Below are 16009 nucleotides of genomic sequence, written 5' to 3' on the forward strand. Positions count from 1 at the left end.
AGTACGCAAGGAAAACCATCGTGTGTACGGGCAGAAGTGCGCTCCTTGCTTTGTTGACTGTAAATCCTGTCTTTGAGAATATCCTCTCTGATGGCGTGGAGGTGGATGGGATGCTGTGGATTGTTTTTGAAGCTTCGGACAGCTTTCGGTAGTCCTCCTCGTTCTTTTGGCCCCGTACAGTTTCTGTGTGGTCCGGTAATCCTTGATCTCACAGCCCTCTCCATGAAGCTGCTCCTCATCTTCATCACTATTTTTAGGATCAACTGAAGTTTTTATTCCTGACATTTTGAGCTAACATGAACGTAGAAAGATTAAAAGCCAGCTGAGGTGCGTCTGCTCCACAGGTCCCCGCTAAATGGTCCACCGTTAATTACCAGGGGAGATTTAATTACCACTTTAAGGAGATTTAACACTTCAAGAGCTGTTCTCAGAATTACATTAAATAAGTCTATATTTATATCAAAATGGGCTATAAGAGACACTATTTTTACGGGAAACAGGAAAGTAATGTAAAATTAGACATTGAGCACCCCCATGGTTTGAATGGAATGATGCATGTTTCATATTCAAATATTCGACTATGAGATTGGCAGTAGACTAAGGCTCGTTAGAACGAATCGTCGAATATTCGACTATTTGGGGTCACCCCTATTGTAGCCACAGTGTTCTGCTACATGGCTCTGGGCTTTATGTTGGTAAATAATACTTTATATTCAGATTTTTGAATTTATTTATCATGCAGAATAGCACGCAGCAGATCTTTTGCATTGGGGCTAGTGGTTTGTTTCCCCCCCTCAGCGCCAACCAGATGTGACGTTTTCTTGGATGCCGATTGTATCTATGATGGACAGAAGCTTCAGAAGTGTTCTCTTTGTAAAACTGAGTTATGACCAGCAGCGTGTTTCTCCTATACTGTGGATGTGTGTGGTGATGAGTTCACTGACTGATGCAGGTCAACAGCAGGTGGAGCTGTCTGTTAGTCACATGTATTAATATCACAGTAACTGTCTCATTGTGACTGCACACTCAGCTGAAGTTTTCAGACCTTCATGATCAGCCTCATTGTTCACTCAGGCTGGGATTGGTTTCATCCACACAACTCTGAATATCTGCTTTCAATATTTGAGTGGTTCCTCTTATCTGTAGTGTGTCTGGCTTTTGTCAGTGCAGATCAGAGAGCACCATGGATTTGTTATGGATAAGGTCAAGTAATGTTTTCTTTACTACGCTTCCCTTTTTTTAGGTTTATGAACACTTTGAGTGCTCCCTGTTTCCCAGTTAATCCCACAAATCCTCAAAGTCCTCTGCACAGCATTCTCAGTGTACTTAAATCTGAGTCTGAGTAAAACCTGACATGAGAAAGATGAGCAGGTGAGGTTAAATGTAGTTGTGTCGTGTCATGTGATGTCATGTCCTGTCATGTTGTGTTCAGGTACAGACCATCGTATCCACTACATGATAAAAAAAGGAGGCAGTGATGCCCTGCTGTCTGCTCTGGTCAACACGGGCCGCAGCTTCAGTCCAAACTACAAAGTCCTGCTGCCTCTGCTGCACCTGCTGGCTAAAGTTGGACACAGAGGTGAGGACATACCTGAGCTCCAGTGAGACATCATGTGACCAGCTGTTTGATTATTACATGCATGTGTGTGTGTGTGTGTGTTGGTGCAGATCGGCGTATAGGTGTGAAGGCAGAAGAGGCCGGAGCTGTGCAGCTGACTCTGAATCTGCTCAGGCAGAACATCACACATCCCAGGAGGGCTGCAGCCTGCCTCTGGGTCCTCCAGGTGTTCTCCTCATCAGGTAAATCCCCACAGCACCCACTCCTCAGTATAAGTGTTTCAAGTATGGACACAGGTACTGCTCTTCTTTTCAGTGACATGAAGTCTACAGTCCCTCTGCACCTTGTTCAGGTGCATGTTACACCTGGGGTTGACGTGTCATTAATCAAACAGGTACAGCAGGCTGAAGCAGCTTGTCCTCTGACACCTCCGGGTGAGTGTGTAGTCAAAGTAATTAAGATGTAGGGTTAATATCAGCCACAGTTCATGCTCACCCTCCAGTGTGTAGATCTGTGATTGATCTCATTGGAAGAAATGAATTAGAGTTATAAACCGCTCAGACTGTAGAGCTGTCACAGTAACAGTAACCCTGACAGTGCATGGGCGGCCACAGAGTGATTTCCTTCACCTCCTCTGTGTGAGGCAGAGAGAGAGCGTGTGTCATCTGGGACACTCTGCTGGCACTTTAATGGCTGATGTGTTTATGAGACCATAAAAGCAATCCTGGGCACCCCCCTCCACGCATGACAGAGGACCCCCCAGCATACATACCAGCTTCATGTCAGGAGGCAGCTCAGCAGCAGTCTCTGTTCAGATCTACGACTGATTCCATACCGGTCAACATGTTTACTCTGATATTTTCAACTCAGATGAATCACAGCAGTGAAAAAAACAGAAATATTAGATCAGTAAGTAAAGACGAGACTCAGAGTCAAACAACATGGCTCCCTTCAGAAGGAGAAACAAGGAGAACAGGAGGTTAACAGATATATACCTGCTAGATTGAGGTACGATGGACTCCACAGAGACATCTTCAGGTAACAGAGGCACAGTGATCTGTGACAACAACATGTGGATAGAAACCAGGTTTCCTGAATTATGAGGACCTGATTCTTGAGGTCTTGAAACAGGAAGTACACACAGCACAGACTGCATGTGTGCAGAAAAGCACCAAAAACAAAAGTTGGTACAGATCTAAGGGCACACAATTGACAGGGGACTTATGAATACAGGGACGTTTGTGTTAGAGAAGTTGGGGGTCAATGTTCCTTTTGCCATGGGGCCACAAATCCTGAGCCCTGGATAAATAAAGCCTTGAGTCTTGGTAGCATCAAAGTGACAAGGAGATCTATATATATCTGTATGTCTGCTGTTTACTCTCTAAAACACCACAGGCCCGTACACTGTCAGGAGCCTGCCACTTACCAGGTGTAGCCGCTGTGACTCCGCCCACTGTAATGGCACATGCATACCTTCCATAAAAAGAATAATGTAAGCAACAGTGGAACACAAAAGGAGAAAGAAAACTAACTTGTGTGGTGTTTGAGGCGGTGTCAGCAGCGTTAACCCCCCTACGGACGTCATGTTAGACGCTGTGCTATGTTTACCCCTGGCATCCTCACTTTAGAACTCACAAAACCAAGACCTTGTTTCCCCTGTGACCCTGTTTAAAGACTGTTTTCAGTCCAGCCAACCTCTATGAGGAATCCTGAACCCCTTCAGGTCATCTGTACCTAGATCCATCACAGCTCCTCTTTACTTACCTTAAGTTCCTCTTATCTCTAAGGTATCTCTCCACTCAGACACACACTGTGAGATGTGAGGTGTATGATGCTGTTTTAATAAATGTTGATGTGTTTTTCTGCAGTTTCTTCAGCAAACCTGATCAGTGAAAACCAGGGGCTTGAACTGATCTACCGCCTGATTCCTCAGTACACTACCAAACACCTGCACACCATCAAGTATGTATGAACCAGCTCCACAGTCTGTCTACGTGTGTCGTATGTAACACAGTGTCAGTGGCCTTAAACAGCCCCTCATTGAAGATAGACGCTTCCACAACAGAATGATCAGGCTTTGCTTACTCCCAGTTTCAGCTAATGTGCTAATGAATGATGGCCGCTGTCTGACTCACACCATGAAATCAAATCCTTTTCTAAGAACCCATAACCAGACCACAAACTCTCATTGACTTTCACTGAGTTGTGTATTTATATTTTTGGCAGTTTATTAGTTAACATCTGTTTTTGTAGACAAGTTCAACATTTATATAAGAAAAAGTAACCCTAATGATCTCTGCATCTCCATGTGTCTTTTAAATCTGAGCTCCAGATATAAACGTCTGCACACGTCATGTTATGTTGTCCAGTTTCTCTTGTTGTAGTGTCATAGGTCCAGCCTCTGGCTGCTTCACAGGCTGTGTTTAAAAGGTTTAGTTCACTCAGAGAGTCATCTCTATTGAATTACATAAGGTCTGTATGTTAGTACAAGAAGTGTCCTGGTTTCTCTTTGTGGTCTGAGACATATCGACCAATCAAGTGTCAGCAGGCTTTGGTGTCTGCAGGAAAAACAGTCTGTATGGAGAGCAAAAGCAAGAGGAACACAATCCAGTAATGATATCCTGGTTCCCATCGTTGGTAATCTGAGGGTGATTTATTTCTCTCTATAAACAGAAACCTGCATGAATCATAAGAAAATCAGTTTGTGTTTCAGGTTCATACCACTGAAGTAAGATAGAGTGAAGCCTCTGTGCAACTTACTGTTTACATTGAATCTCAGCTTTTTGATCTGAACACATGGTCATTTCAACAATGCAAAAAAACTGAGTCTGAGCTGGAAGTCCTTTATGCTAACCACTGGCTACACCTCCATGATTTCCAGAGGCAGACATCATCAGGGAGTAACCGGTGGCTCAGTGTGTGAACTGCACACACAGCTGCTCATAATCAGCTGACACTCTTAAAAAAATCGCAATATAAAACCATGTCTTTGGGCAGACATGATTATTCACAGCAGCTATCCTGTGTTTTCGGGTGTTGTTTTCCCCCCCTGAATTATCTGTAATAGGAAATGTTATTTAAGCAGCACTGAAATGATAACTGTGTTTGTGGAAATCAAATATGCTCTGTTATCTACAGATGTATTGTTCAGTCAGGACTGAGCCTTACATTAGAATCATTTAATGTGGTGTACAGAGGTACAGTGAATTGGGAATATTAAGTGCACCTTTAAATACTACGCACTGTACGTTTATATTATACACACTGCACCTTTAAATACTACATACGGTACCTTGAAATTTAACATACTATACCTTTAGATACTAGCTAATGCAACTTTAAATACTACACAATCTACCTTTACTACACACTGCACCTTTAAAGGCACCTGTGTAATGCACACCGTCTCCATGGCTGCGTTGTAACTTACAGGGAACATCATCATTAAAGCAACATCTTCAGGGTCTCAACACATCATCATTCCTCCTGAACTCCTCATCAGACTTCTCACTCCTACGTAAGCAGGTCTCCTTGGATCCGTGTCCTGCTCGTCTGTCTCTGTCACTGCTGATGGCATTTGGCTCAAATACCCAGAATCCTCCAGTACACTCTGGGGAGAATGCCAAAAGCACCAGGAGTACCGGCCCCTCTGCTGGCTCCATGCCACACATACCAGCTCCTGATCGGCCAGGACCGAACATGAACCTCCCCGGTGGTGTGAGGGGATGGGGGTCTCTGACATCACAGATTTATAGCCCCAGGGTGAGTTTTCTGTATCGTTTTCATGCAGGAGCCAGCTGTTAATTGTTCTAACACAATCAGAAGACTCCGGGATGGGAGATTTAAATGGCAGCTGCTGCTCTGGATAATTTGATGGAATTAGGCAGCTGTGAATTCCTGTGATGTCCTGAGAGCTATGGGGCAGGAGAAATGCCATCTCCCTGAGGTGCGAGAGGCAGTTAGACGTGTCTGTCACACTGATTTATCCAATTATAGCTGTGGGACAGTTAATGCTGGATATGCTGGTTGGCTGCTGTACTCACTTCTTAAGTAGTGAAGAATTAAATCTATCCTTCAACCGTCAGCTGTCATCAACACTTCATCCCTCAGCCTAGGTGATAGCACGGCAGCTCTTACAGTCCTCTGTGGATTAAAACAGGTATGAGCTGATGGAGAGTGCAAAGACCTGTTTAAACAGAGATCCTGCAATAATGCAGAGCTGAACTAAGTCCCATTCAAGTCCTGCAGATTTCATGCACCTACCCCACAGGTGAAATGTTGCAGAGTTATCTTTTTACAGACTTTACTAAAAGCTAAAGAGAAGAAAGTGTGTCACTGCCTCTGGAAAAACAGCTGCATCCCTTCGCTCTGACTGTGTTCATTCTGTGTCCCCGGTTGAACCTGGGCTTTAGCATGCCTGCATTTGCTTTATGTACATCCCTGGGTTTCGATTCAGGTACATAAAAATGTCAGCACACCTGGTTTCAGTCCTCATGAGGATATTCATGGATCACAGTGCCTGGTGGTGAACACAGCAGCTGAGCTCACCATTGTATGCTGAGGAACTCCTGGACCTTGTTGTCTTTCAAATTCATGTCCATTGCTGTTGACTGCCGGCTGACCCTGACCCTAACCTCTGGTTCGTAAGTGAGATGAACCTTTACAAACAATCACAGCTTTGTCTCATCCTGCCGGAGCTACACATTAATATGTCTGCTGGTTTTAAGACTTACCCTGCTCCCCATCCTGTGCTCTCACGCTAAAGGACAGACAGACAGACTGACGGCCGAACATTTCAGCCTGGAACAAGCGCTGTGAGAGTGGTCTGAGTTAAGCATCCTTGGCAGGACTGGACTCATAAACCCTCTGCTATGTAGGGACATACATTCCCCCTACAGTGGCATTTGATATACCACCTGTGTGCATCGCAGACTCAAACAAATGTGCTTCATATTGAGACTTCTCCTTTCAACCTCAGAATCCATCAGCATGCGCAGCACAGAGGCGTCAGTGGCTCTGCTGTTATTTTTATTTTTATTTTTTTCAAACTAAAGGCCTGAAAACACAGAGATGTCACTCTGTCTGGCCTCTGTCAGTGGAAACAGGCACTCAAACACCGTCTGTCAGCCACAAGGCCGCCCGCCAACCGCAATCCAACATCATGTTCAGACCTCACAGCATCCAGCAGTAAATGATTCAGTTACAGCAGATCTCTACAGGTATCTCACGTCCATACAATGCTTGTATCAAAGTGACCTGTCTGAATCTCACGTGTCCCAAAAAGAAGACAGAGAGTATGAAATCTCACTGACATCCTACACAAACATTCTAGTGTATTATTACCAGTTAGGTTAGGAGAGTATTCTTGTTGGTTTTAATCCACAGTCAGCACATAATGTGAGAACAGCAGCATAGTGGGGGACTTTAAAAACGTGGATTTAAAAGAGGTGCTCCCTAAATTCCACTAGCATGTTAAGTACTGGACAAGGTCTATTCAAACATCAAGCTGGGCTACATGGCTAGGCCACTACCACACCTGGCCCAGTCTTTGTTTTGAATCCCTGCATATACCCCCTCAGAAAAACTGCTATTACTACCACAAAGACCCGGACTGCTTCAACAGGACCAACTAGGGCGCTTTTGAACATCCAGACTTGGAGGTATTTACTGACAGTGTGTAACATTAAGAACTGCATGGACATTGTTACGGTAGATAAACACATCTGGGTCTATCCCAATCAGAGGCCCTGCATGACCGTGGAGGTCCAACAGCTGCTAAAAGGGGAGTGGAACACTGCATTCTGGTCTTGTGACAGGGCTCTTCTCAGGGCGGCCCACTGAAAACAACCTGAAAGAGGCATCTGGAAAGCCAAACCAACAACTCCAGGCAGGTCTGGCAGGAAGTCCAGCACATCACCAGCTACAAGGCCAACCTCAGAGCTGCTGAAGGTGATGCCTCACTGGCCCAGGAGTCGAACCACTTCTTTGCTCGCTCTGGGGCGAAGTCTGCTGAGGCAGTCATGCTACACCTGGCGGCCCGCAAGGTGCCAGCTGGCTAGTCCCTCTGCACAAAAAACGACCATCACTACAGGCCAGCCCCGAGGTGATGAAGTGCTTTGAGAAACTGGTCTGAAATCGCAGGTCACACTAGCACTCAAGTTGCTGGCTGAGTGGCGTAGCTGTTGAAGGTTTTATCTTTGAATGACGTGTGTGTTTTTAAAGTTTGTCACGTATTTCTTGTTAATGTTCATGTCTTTCAGAAGTCATCTAGGGTCAGGATTGCAGATTATCTGCTGTGGTGTGGGGAATCATTTTACATGCTGCATACTGGTCCCTATAAATAAGCAGTAAATAAAACAGAATACAGCAAGCTAAGTCTGTGCTGCTGGAGAATGGATACAAAACCAGAAGAAGAAATTGTCATGTATAACCCATGATTATTATTATTTAATCCATGTAGCTTCCAATGAGTCTTCTTATCATGCAACAGTTTCTCTTACTCGTTCTGCATGCCCTGCAGTATTACAAACTTTGATATGACTCCAGTTTGTTTTGGTCTTGAATGATAAATATCTACACATTATTGAGTCTCTGCTCTATATTAGATCTCAGTCTGCGCGGTCTGGAAAGAGATTTACAGGTGTTGTGAGGACATTTGATGAGATTCCTGGTTCAGATATCAGCTGGAGCCTCTCTACACTTGGATGTGTGTGTGTGTGTGTGTGTGTGTGTGTGTGTGTGTGTGTGTGTGTGTGTGTGTGTGTGTGTGTGTGTGTGTGTGTGTGTGTGTGTGTGTGTTAGTGTTTGTGTGGCTGTCTGTCCATAGGTCAGACCTGTGATTGATTGATTGATGACCTGTCTAGGTGTACCCTTCTTCTCACACAGTGACAGATTGTCCCCTCTGACCCTGAGCAGGATAAGAGGTAGAGATAATAGATAGATGGCTGGATAAAGGAGATACAGATGAAGACTTTAACATCCTCTCTTGGATGAGGACGGTTCATAAGTTTTCTTAAAATGTGACACCACAGAATGGTGAATCTCCTTAAAGAGCATTTTAAACGTAACACTCAGCAAGCAGGAACTTCCTGCTCTGTTCTTTTCTTTCTTCAGATTGATGGTCCAAATCCTACGGCCATATTTGAAAATGTGTCACTTTAAATAAAGAAACATGACTTTGTATTAAGACAACAGTGGAAGAGGCTTCCAGAGTGCTTGGTTCATGAGTGCTGACATGGTCTTAAAGAGACTGAAAAGGAGTGCAATTCATGGGTTTCATGTGACGTCACACAACATTCAAGGCGCCATCTTTAGGATCGACCTGGGAACAACGTTAATTAATGCTACCTGACGATCAGATCAGAAGAGCAGCTAGCTCAGATTTCTGAAAAAATAAAAGATTTCTTGATTGGTTGAGCAAGAAAAAGAAGAAGAGAAAAGTCTTTCTCACATTGAGTGGGTCTCTTATCGCACTGGGATCACTATCATCCCCGCTGGATTAATCAGTTTTTCAATCAAACTTACCTTCAGGCTTTCTCTTTGATTCTTCACCTGTATGATGGGGGAGTAGTGTTCCTATACCCATTATGCGACCTGCAGTATGAAAAACTGATCCGTCATATGCAGATTAAACTGGATGTATTAGATCTTGTCCTCAGCACACTTTCTAAAAACCTGCCTCTTCTGATGTCATACTGTGAACCCTGAAATCTGAAGACAATGAGTCACTGTTGTTTTTCAGTCATTCCTGAACTGTGATTGTTGCAGCCTTAAAAGTCAGATTTCACTGAAGCTTTTTTAACGATGCTCAATTCTGTTCAGCAGAGAGAGGAGATGCCGACAGCTCATCCCAACAATCATAGACAAAACAAGAGCAAACTGCACAGAGCTGCAGAACTTTGTGGACATGTTGGTTCTTGAACATCATTAGAGCAACTTACTTAATGAATCACAGCTTGGGACAGAGGAGGTAGAGAGGAAAATAATGTGCAGTTCCTGGTGCTATTGACATCCGCAGTGGGAACTGATTATGACATAATATAACAGACCTAAAGGAACAATATTTTCAATATCAAAGAAGAGATTTTGATTCGCTTTTAAAAAAAAGGAGGATTGGTTCAATTTGCTCAATCACAACATCCCAACCTCCTGGTGGGACTGGTTCTTCCTCCATGGTTACTTTACTTTAATAATTTGTGTTCATTTCAGAGCTGTTTGTTGTTCTCTTGAAGTTGTTATAGATGACACATCCTCTAGCAGAGCTGTATTTCACACACACAGTAAACAAACTTTAACCTCTGTGACCTCTAAGGTCACAACCTCTCCTCACCCACTCAGCCACTCATTAGTGGCAGCCTGCTTCACTTACTGCTGGTAACACTACACAGGACACACACGCATGCACATACACACACACATGCACATACACACACACATAAGACTAATTAAGAGGCAGTTAGCAGTGAATCAGCGGGGAGCTGTTGATGAATTAATCTGTTGACAAACAGAGGAGAACTATACACCTCTCATCGATAACAGTAACACACATCACAACACAGCAGCATGCACGCAGAGAGTGAAGGCAACACTACACACTGAGCTGAATGCACACCTCCATTCATCAACACATCCATCATTCAGTAATAGATGGACAGAGCAGTGAATAAAGTATGGTGTTTATGATGTCAGAGAGCAGTGCATCACGTAGGGGGGAGAGGAGGGATTAAAAATATGGAGGAATGAAGGAAGGAGGAAAAGGTGCACATTGTTTTTATGTCACTACTTCACAGTCAGATGACCTTTATAATCAATGACCAAGAGATGACAACAACAAACCATAGTCACATATAATGTAACCCATCCTGGGTTTTTAGCGATGTCTTACCCAGATCTAGTTTCTGTTCACTCAGAGATAAGATAAGATTATCAATTAGATTATTTTATCACACATTCGATGTAACCCCACTCTCTAACAGCACTAACTCACATAACATACAGGAAACAATGTTAACAGGAAAGGGACATTACTTATATCAAATAGAGTCTGCCCACTTTGACCTATGGCCTCAAACAGAACATGAACCTCAGGGGCCTCTGTGTTTAAACTCTGTCTTTCTAACATGGCTCCTCATGCTAATATCCATTATCATACTTCATAGGCTGACCTTCGACTGTGTACGTGTAAGATGTCATATAGACATGTGTCATTTAAGTTATATTACAGAGAGGGTGTGGTGTTGTTCTGATTATCCAGAACACCTGGCTGAGGTGGAGTGATACAGAGAGTGAAAAGTCCATGTAATGGTTCTATGAGCATTAATGAAATGCTTCTCCTCAAATCAGATACAGAGTCACTGTGTGAATGTTACACTATGTCAGAGACTAACTGCTCCCTCTGTTTCTCTCTTAGGGCGGCCATTACTGCCTTTGCTGCTCTGCTCTGCACAAGTAAGTTTACATCATCGTAATCATCACCATCACCATCATCATCATCATCATCATCATCATCATCATCATCATCATCATCATCATCATCATCATCACTATTTCCATCATTATGAGGCAGCAGGTCACACTCAATACTCTGCTGCGTACACATTTTGAGTTGATCTACCAACCACTTAACTGATCCATCTATATTTATGGTTTACTACTTATAGTTTAACAAGACAGAGAGATTTACAGAGTCTGAAGACCTTTATTTGAAATATCTTTGGAGGAAGTGTTTAATTTCACAGCAGAGCAAGTGAATGACAGTTTATCTTTTATAGAGAGAGAGGATGAGTGTGTGTCTGCACTGACTGAGGTCGTACGGGGTTAATGAAGGACGTGATGAGTTCAGGTTCACTGTCAAACTAAGGAAATGACACTACCATACGTCAGAGTAATTTAAGGTGATACTGAGAGGGACATACGTACTTGATTTTAGGAGTGCAGACTGCTGGTCTGATGTTCAGCCGAGTTTAACTCACACAGATTTGAGAGCCAGGTGTGTCCCGCTGCAATAAAAGCCCATCAGAGCGGAGACACCTTCATCAGTGTGTCTGTGACCTCTGACACTGCAGGAGGACATCACAACTACAACAACAGTCTCTTTCTAAATGTCACGCAGAACTCATTAAGTTCCAACACACACACATGCACGCAATTCCAGTCACTACTACATATCTTTAATCTCAGAAATGTGTTGTAATGTTGTAACGTGTATGCTCCTCCAGCAGGGGGCACTCTTGTTATTTGTTTCCTCTTCATTTCCAGGCAGCGCACCTGTCTGAGCTGATGGTGTGTGTGTGTGTGTGTGTGTGTGTGTGTGTGTGTGTGTGTGTGTGTGTGTGTGTGTGTGTGTGTGTGTGTGTGTGTGTGTGTGTGTGTGTGCGTGTGTGTGTGTGTGTGTGTGTGGTAATCTTCACACACCTACTTGGTCAGTGTTTGAGAGGTTGTGAATGGAGGAAATTGAGTCTGTTATCTTCTGAATTGAACACACACTCACACTCACACACACATGCATGCACACGCACACTCACAGCTCATTGAAGGATCTTCAGTGACATCAGGTCAGGTGTTGTAGATCCTCTTTGTTTTAGAGGACAGCTGGATGCAGCGTTGTTTTCTGATGCTCCTGTGTTTGTGCAGCACTACACCTCTCTGTCTCACTGAGCCCGTCCTTTGATCTGTTACTTAATCTTACCTTTGAAGCTCGGAGTCCATCTCTCCTTCTTTAAGATCTCAAGAAGCATCTCACAGATATCCTTTCATTACTTTCATTTCCTTAACCGGTGTGACTGTGTTCCCCTCAGGTTGCTTGGTGCATGCTCACAGACCGTGCAGACCTGCCCTGTGACTCCTCTGCAGCCTCCCGTCTGTCTGATTCCTCCTGAGGCTGCAGATAAACTCAGATCAGCTCAGGAAACAGAGTCAGCAAACACAGATTCCTCCTCCACCTCCTCTCTGTGTAAACTTTGTGTTTCTTCCTCTCACTCCACCACATCTTGTGCGTACTCTGTGTGGTGACAGAGTGTACACTCCGAGAGGCAGAGATCTGCAGGGCTCCGAGCTCTCTCATGATTTATGCAGTACTCTGCTGCTCTTCATGTCAAAGGCCCAATTTACAGAGAACAGCACGGGGACGGCTCGTTCATAAACCAGAGCACGCTCAGTGTCAGTCTTTGATCTTTAATACAGGGTTTGGATTCAACATAAAGGCAGCAATCACTCTGATATCAACTCATATTTGTACATTTCAGGTACTGCTCATCTTCACGGCATCCACTTTGAATGGTTTACTTTCCTCAAGTACAGTCTGAATGGAGCATATTTTCTATGACAGCACTGATTGTTTGACATCTCATCAAATCTCCCCTCGGTCTGTTTGTCAGCTTTAAAGAGGTGACATGAAACCTTTCAGCATGAGCTCGCTAATCTGATTGCTCAACACTAAGAGCAGCTCTTTGTTTTTTTAAGTCTGGGGACCAGGGCCTCTGTACACAGGGATTTAATTGCTGAGACAAACCAGCACCCCACATGTAGTTTTTAATTCTTCTTGAACAGCATTAAGAGTTTTTGAACTTTCAACCTTCGGTCCAAGCAAAAATAGACTTTTTTATTCAATCCCCTTCCTGTCATAGAGATTAATTAGCAGCTCTTATTCAAGCAACCAAGCCTCACTCCAACTGAATGTAACATGGAGGAGAAGAGCCATCAAAGCTTTTGTTTTTTTGGCCTACACACTTAGCCAACACGCACCTCCTCCAAAATGTAACTACGCGTCAAATCAACATGGACCACAAGCTATGTGATTGATCTGCTAGGCAGCATTGTATTTCCCTCATTTAGACCTTTTCCGAAATCCCGGACATTGGCTGCAAATCGGCCGTGCATTTCATCTCCCCCGAAGTCTCCTCTCTATTCTTCCCTGTAAACAGCAACATGTGACACATGTAAATGAACAAAATATGCTCAGAATCACTGTAAAAACGTAAACACAGATAGTAGCAGGGACGGAAACAGGTGATCAGAGAACAACTATCAGAGAGACCACACTGCCTCAAGCGTTTCGGAGGAGTATTACTGCGTGTCACGGACACATCGACGCAGAAGTATGATGTGCTCATGTCTGCGTCGACCACTGCTGTGTAGGGGCTACACAGAAGTACAAACCAGCCTGTACTGCCCCCGCTGTAGATTGCAGAACAATGAGGCTTCTTGTCCTGACAGACAGAAAGCAGGGACAGAATATGATAAAAAACAAAGAAAGGATGAGTCTGAGAAGAAAAGACGGCGGGAACAGGGCCTGATGCTCCGGGTGGTTTCAGGAAGAACAACATTTCTCAGATGTCAGTCCACATCAGGTTCAGTCATCCAGGACTGAAGTGAACACAAGATGACTGATGTCTGTCCATCTCTCTGCCTCTCTGTCTGTCTGTCCCCTGTTCTTCCCTCTCTCTCTTGTCTGTCCCTCACAGAGGCTAACGTGTCCTTGGCAGTGTTGAAGGGTTACATCTCTGGTCTCCTGCAGCTGTATGAGAACTGGTTCAGTAATGACACTCATCACGAGGCCACAGTTATCTGCAATGCTCTGCTGCGCTGCCTCCATAAGGTCACCCACAGTACTGCAGGCAGACAGGCTCTGTTCTCACAGGGAGGACTCCGCCTGCTGTATCACACCACGCAGGTAATACTGAAGTACACCTGTCCTCCGTTCACCTGGCTATTATGTGCAGTTAAACTGAACTACAGAAACACGTCAGTAAAGTGTCAACAGTGTTTCAGGTGTATCATGGTTACATCACTTAAGCTCCCCGTCCTCAAGCTCTCTCTGTCTGTCCCCATCAGACGTGTTTGCTGAGTAAAGGTCGGGAGTGTTTGGTGGAGCCGTCAGTGCAGCTGATGAGGAAGTGTCTCCCTAAAACTCCTCTGCCTTTGACCTCAGATCAGTCTGCGTACACCTTCCCCCTGCCCAGGAGGTTACATTATGCACCTGCGATAGACACAGCTCCAGGTACAGTTTAACTGCTTACTTCATTTCAACATTCAGCTGGAGACATCCCAGGAGACCTCAGTGTAAGCAGGTTTGAATGTTTCTCTGTTGTTTCCAGATGCGAGCAGTGAGGAGAGTGAGGAGGAGCAGGATGAAGATGACCAGGAAGCAGAGAGCAGAGAATATGTGAGTGTGTTTGGGGTCATCTAACATAGAGACGGCCTTCGTTTCTCACTCTCTTGAATGAACTGCTTGGACTCGTGTTTCTAACTGAATCACCTTCATCACATTCATTTATCCTGAGGAGGACATTTTTCTTTAGACCACACCTTATAAAACTACTATCAGAAATAATTTAAATAACCATAAACCTTTGCTTAAAATGTAAATCATGATGGATATCGTATCCTAAATACTGAACATGTTTTGTATTTAAAGTGCTAACATGACAGTGTCTAATGGGAATCCCAGTAACAACAGAGACCGTTACATATGACATGATATAATTGTAGTAGACGATGTGATGGTGTGTGTTTCTCTGTGTGTTCAGGATGATGACCTGGAGACGGACCTAAACAAACTTCGTCTCCGTCCAGACCCTGACCGACCCAAAGAAACGCTGACTCAGTACGGCAGACTGTGTCCTGAGTTGTTTCATGACTTCCAGGTATACACATACACACACACACACACACACACACACACACATACTCACACAGTGGAGGTGACGTCCAATCTATCCTCAAACTGAAGCGTTAGAATAATTCATGCTGAGCTACTAAGTTAAAATAATCACTGACACACACACTCTGTAGGAACACGCTCTGTAGGAACACACTCTGTAGGAACACACCCTGTAGGAACACACGCTCAGTTAAATGTAGCATGAGACATGACGTTTAGCTCTTTTAGAGATGTGCAGATGACCGTCATGACTTCCATGGCTGTTAGTGCAAAGAGAAATGACTGACGGGAAGCCTGTGTGTGTGTGTGTGTGTGTGCTAGTTTCCAACATAGCCGTGACCATCCAGTCTTTCATGGCTGCTAGGGGTAGACATGTCTAATCATAGTATGTGTAGTGTCCTCTGAAGTAAAGGCTCAGTCTGATCTCACAGTCTGGTTAGTAACTGTTAGTTAGATGTTTTGAAGTTCCCAAACTCAACACTGCTGTGAAGCTGCTCAGTACTGACAAATACAACCTGCAGGAGAGTTAATACCATCCCTCTATTTGTAGCCTCTGTGTGTGTGTGTGTGTGTGTGTGTGTGTGTGTGTGTGTGTGTGTGTGTGTGTGTGTGTGCGCGCGCGTGCGTGTGCGCATGTGCGTGCGTGCGTGTGAGAGAGAGAGAGAGAGAGAGAGAGAGAGAGAGACAGGAATAGCTTCAGTCAGAGATAATGAATGAGAGTCTGGCTCTGTGATAATGTTTCATGTCATGTAAAACAGGATGAATGTGACTCGTCTGATGATGATGAAGAT

General features: G+C 44.2%; 1 protein-coding gene across 1 annotated transcript in view; it reads left to right on the top strand.

Annotated features, from left to right (window-relative positions):
- LOC117813961 (cytosolic carboxypeptidase 4) overlaps positions 1-16009 on the top strand; it is a 68881-nt gene that overhangs the window by 22221 nt on the left and 30651 nt on the right. The window contains exons 4-11 of the mRNA XM_034685041.1: positions 1433-1579; positions 1669-1800; positions 3427-3520; positions 10968-11005; positions 14020-14228; positions 14390-14555; positions 14653-14720; positions 15085-15201. Coding sequence (XP_034540932.1) covers positions 1433-1579; positions 1669-1800; positions 3427-3520; positions 10968-11005; positions 14020-14228; positions 14390-14555; positions 14653-14720; positions 15085-15201 — 971 coding nt within the window. The remainder of the gene's footprint in view (positions 1-1432; positions 1580-1668; positions 1801-3426; positions 3521-10967; positions 11006-14019; positions 14229-14389; positions 14556-14652; positions 14721-15084; positions 15202-16009) is intronic.

The sequence above is a fragment of the Notolabrus celidotus genome, chromosome 6, assembly GCF_009762535.1.
Source record: "Notolabrus celidotus isolate fNotCel1 chromosome 6, fNotCel1.pri, whole genome shotgun sequence".
NCBI classification, from domain to species: Eukaryota; Metazoa; Chordata; class Actinopteri; order Labriformes; family Labridae; genus Notolabrus; species Notolabrus celidotus.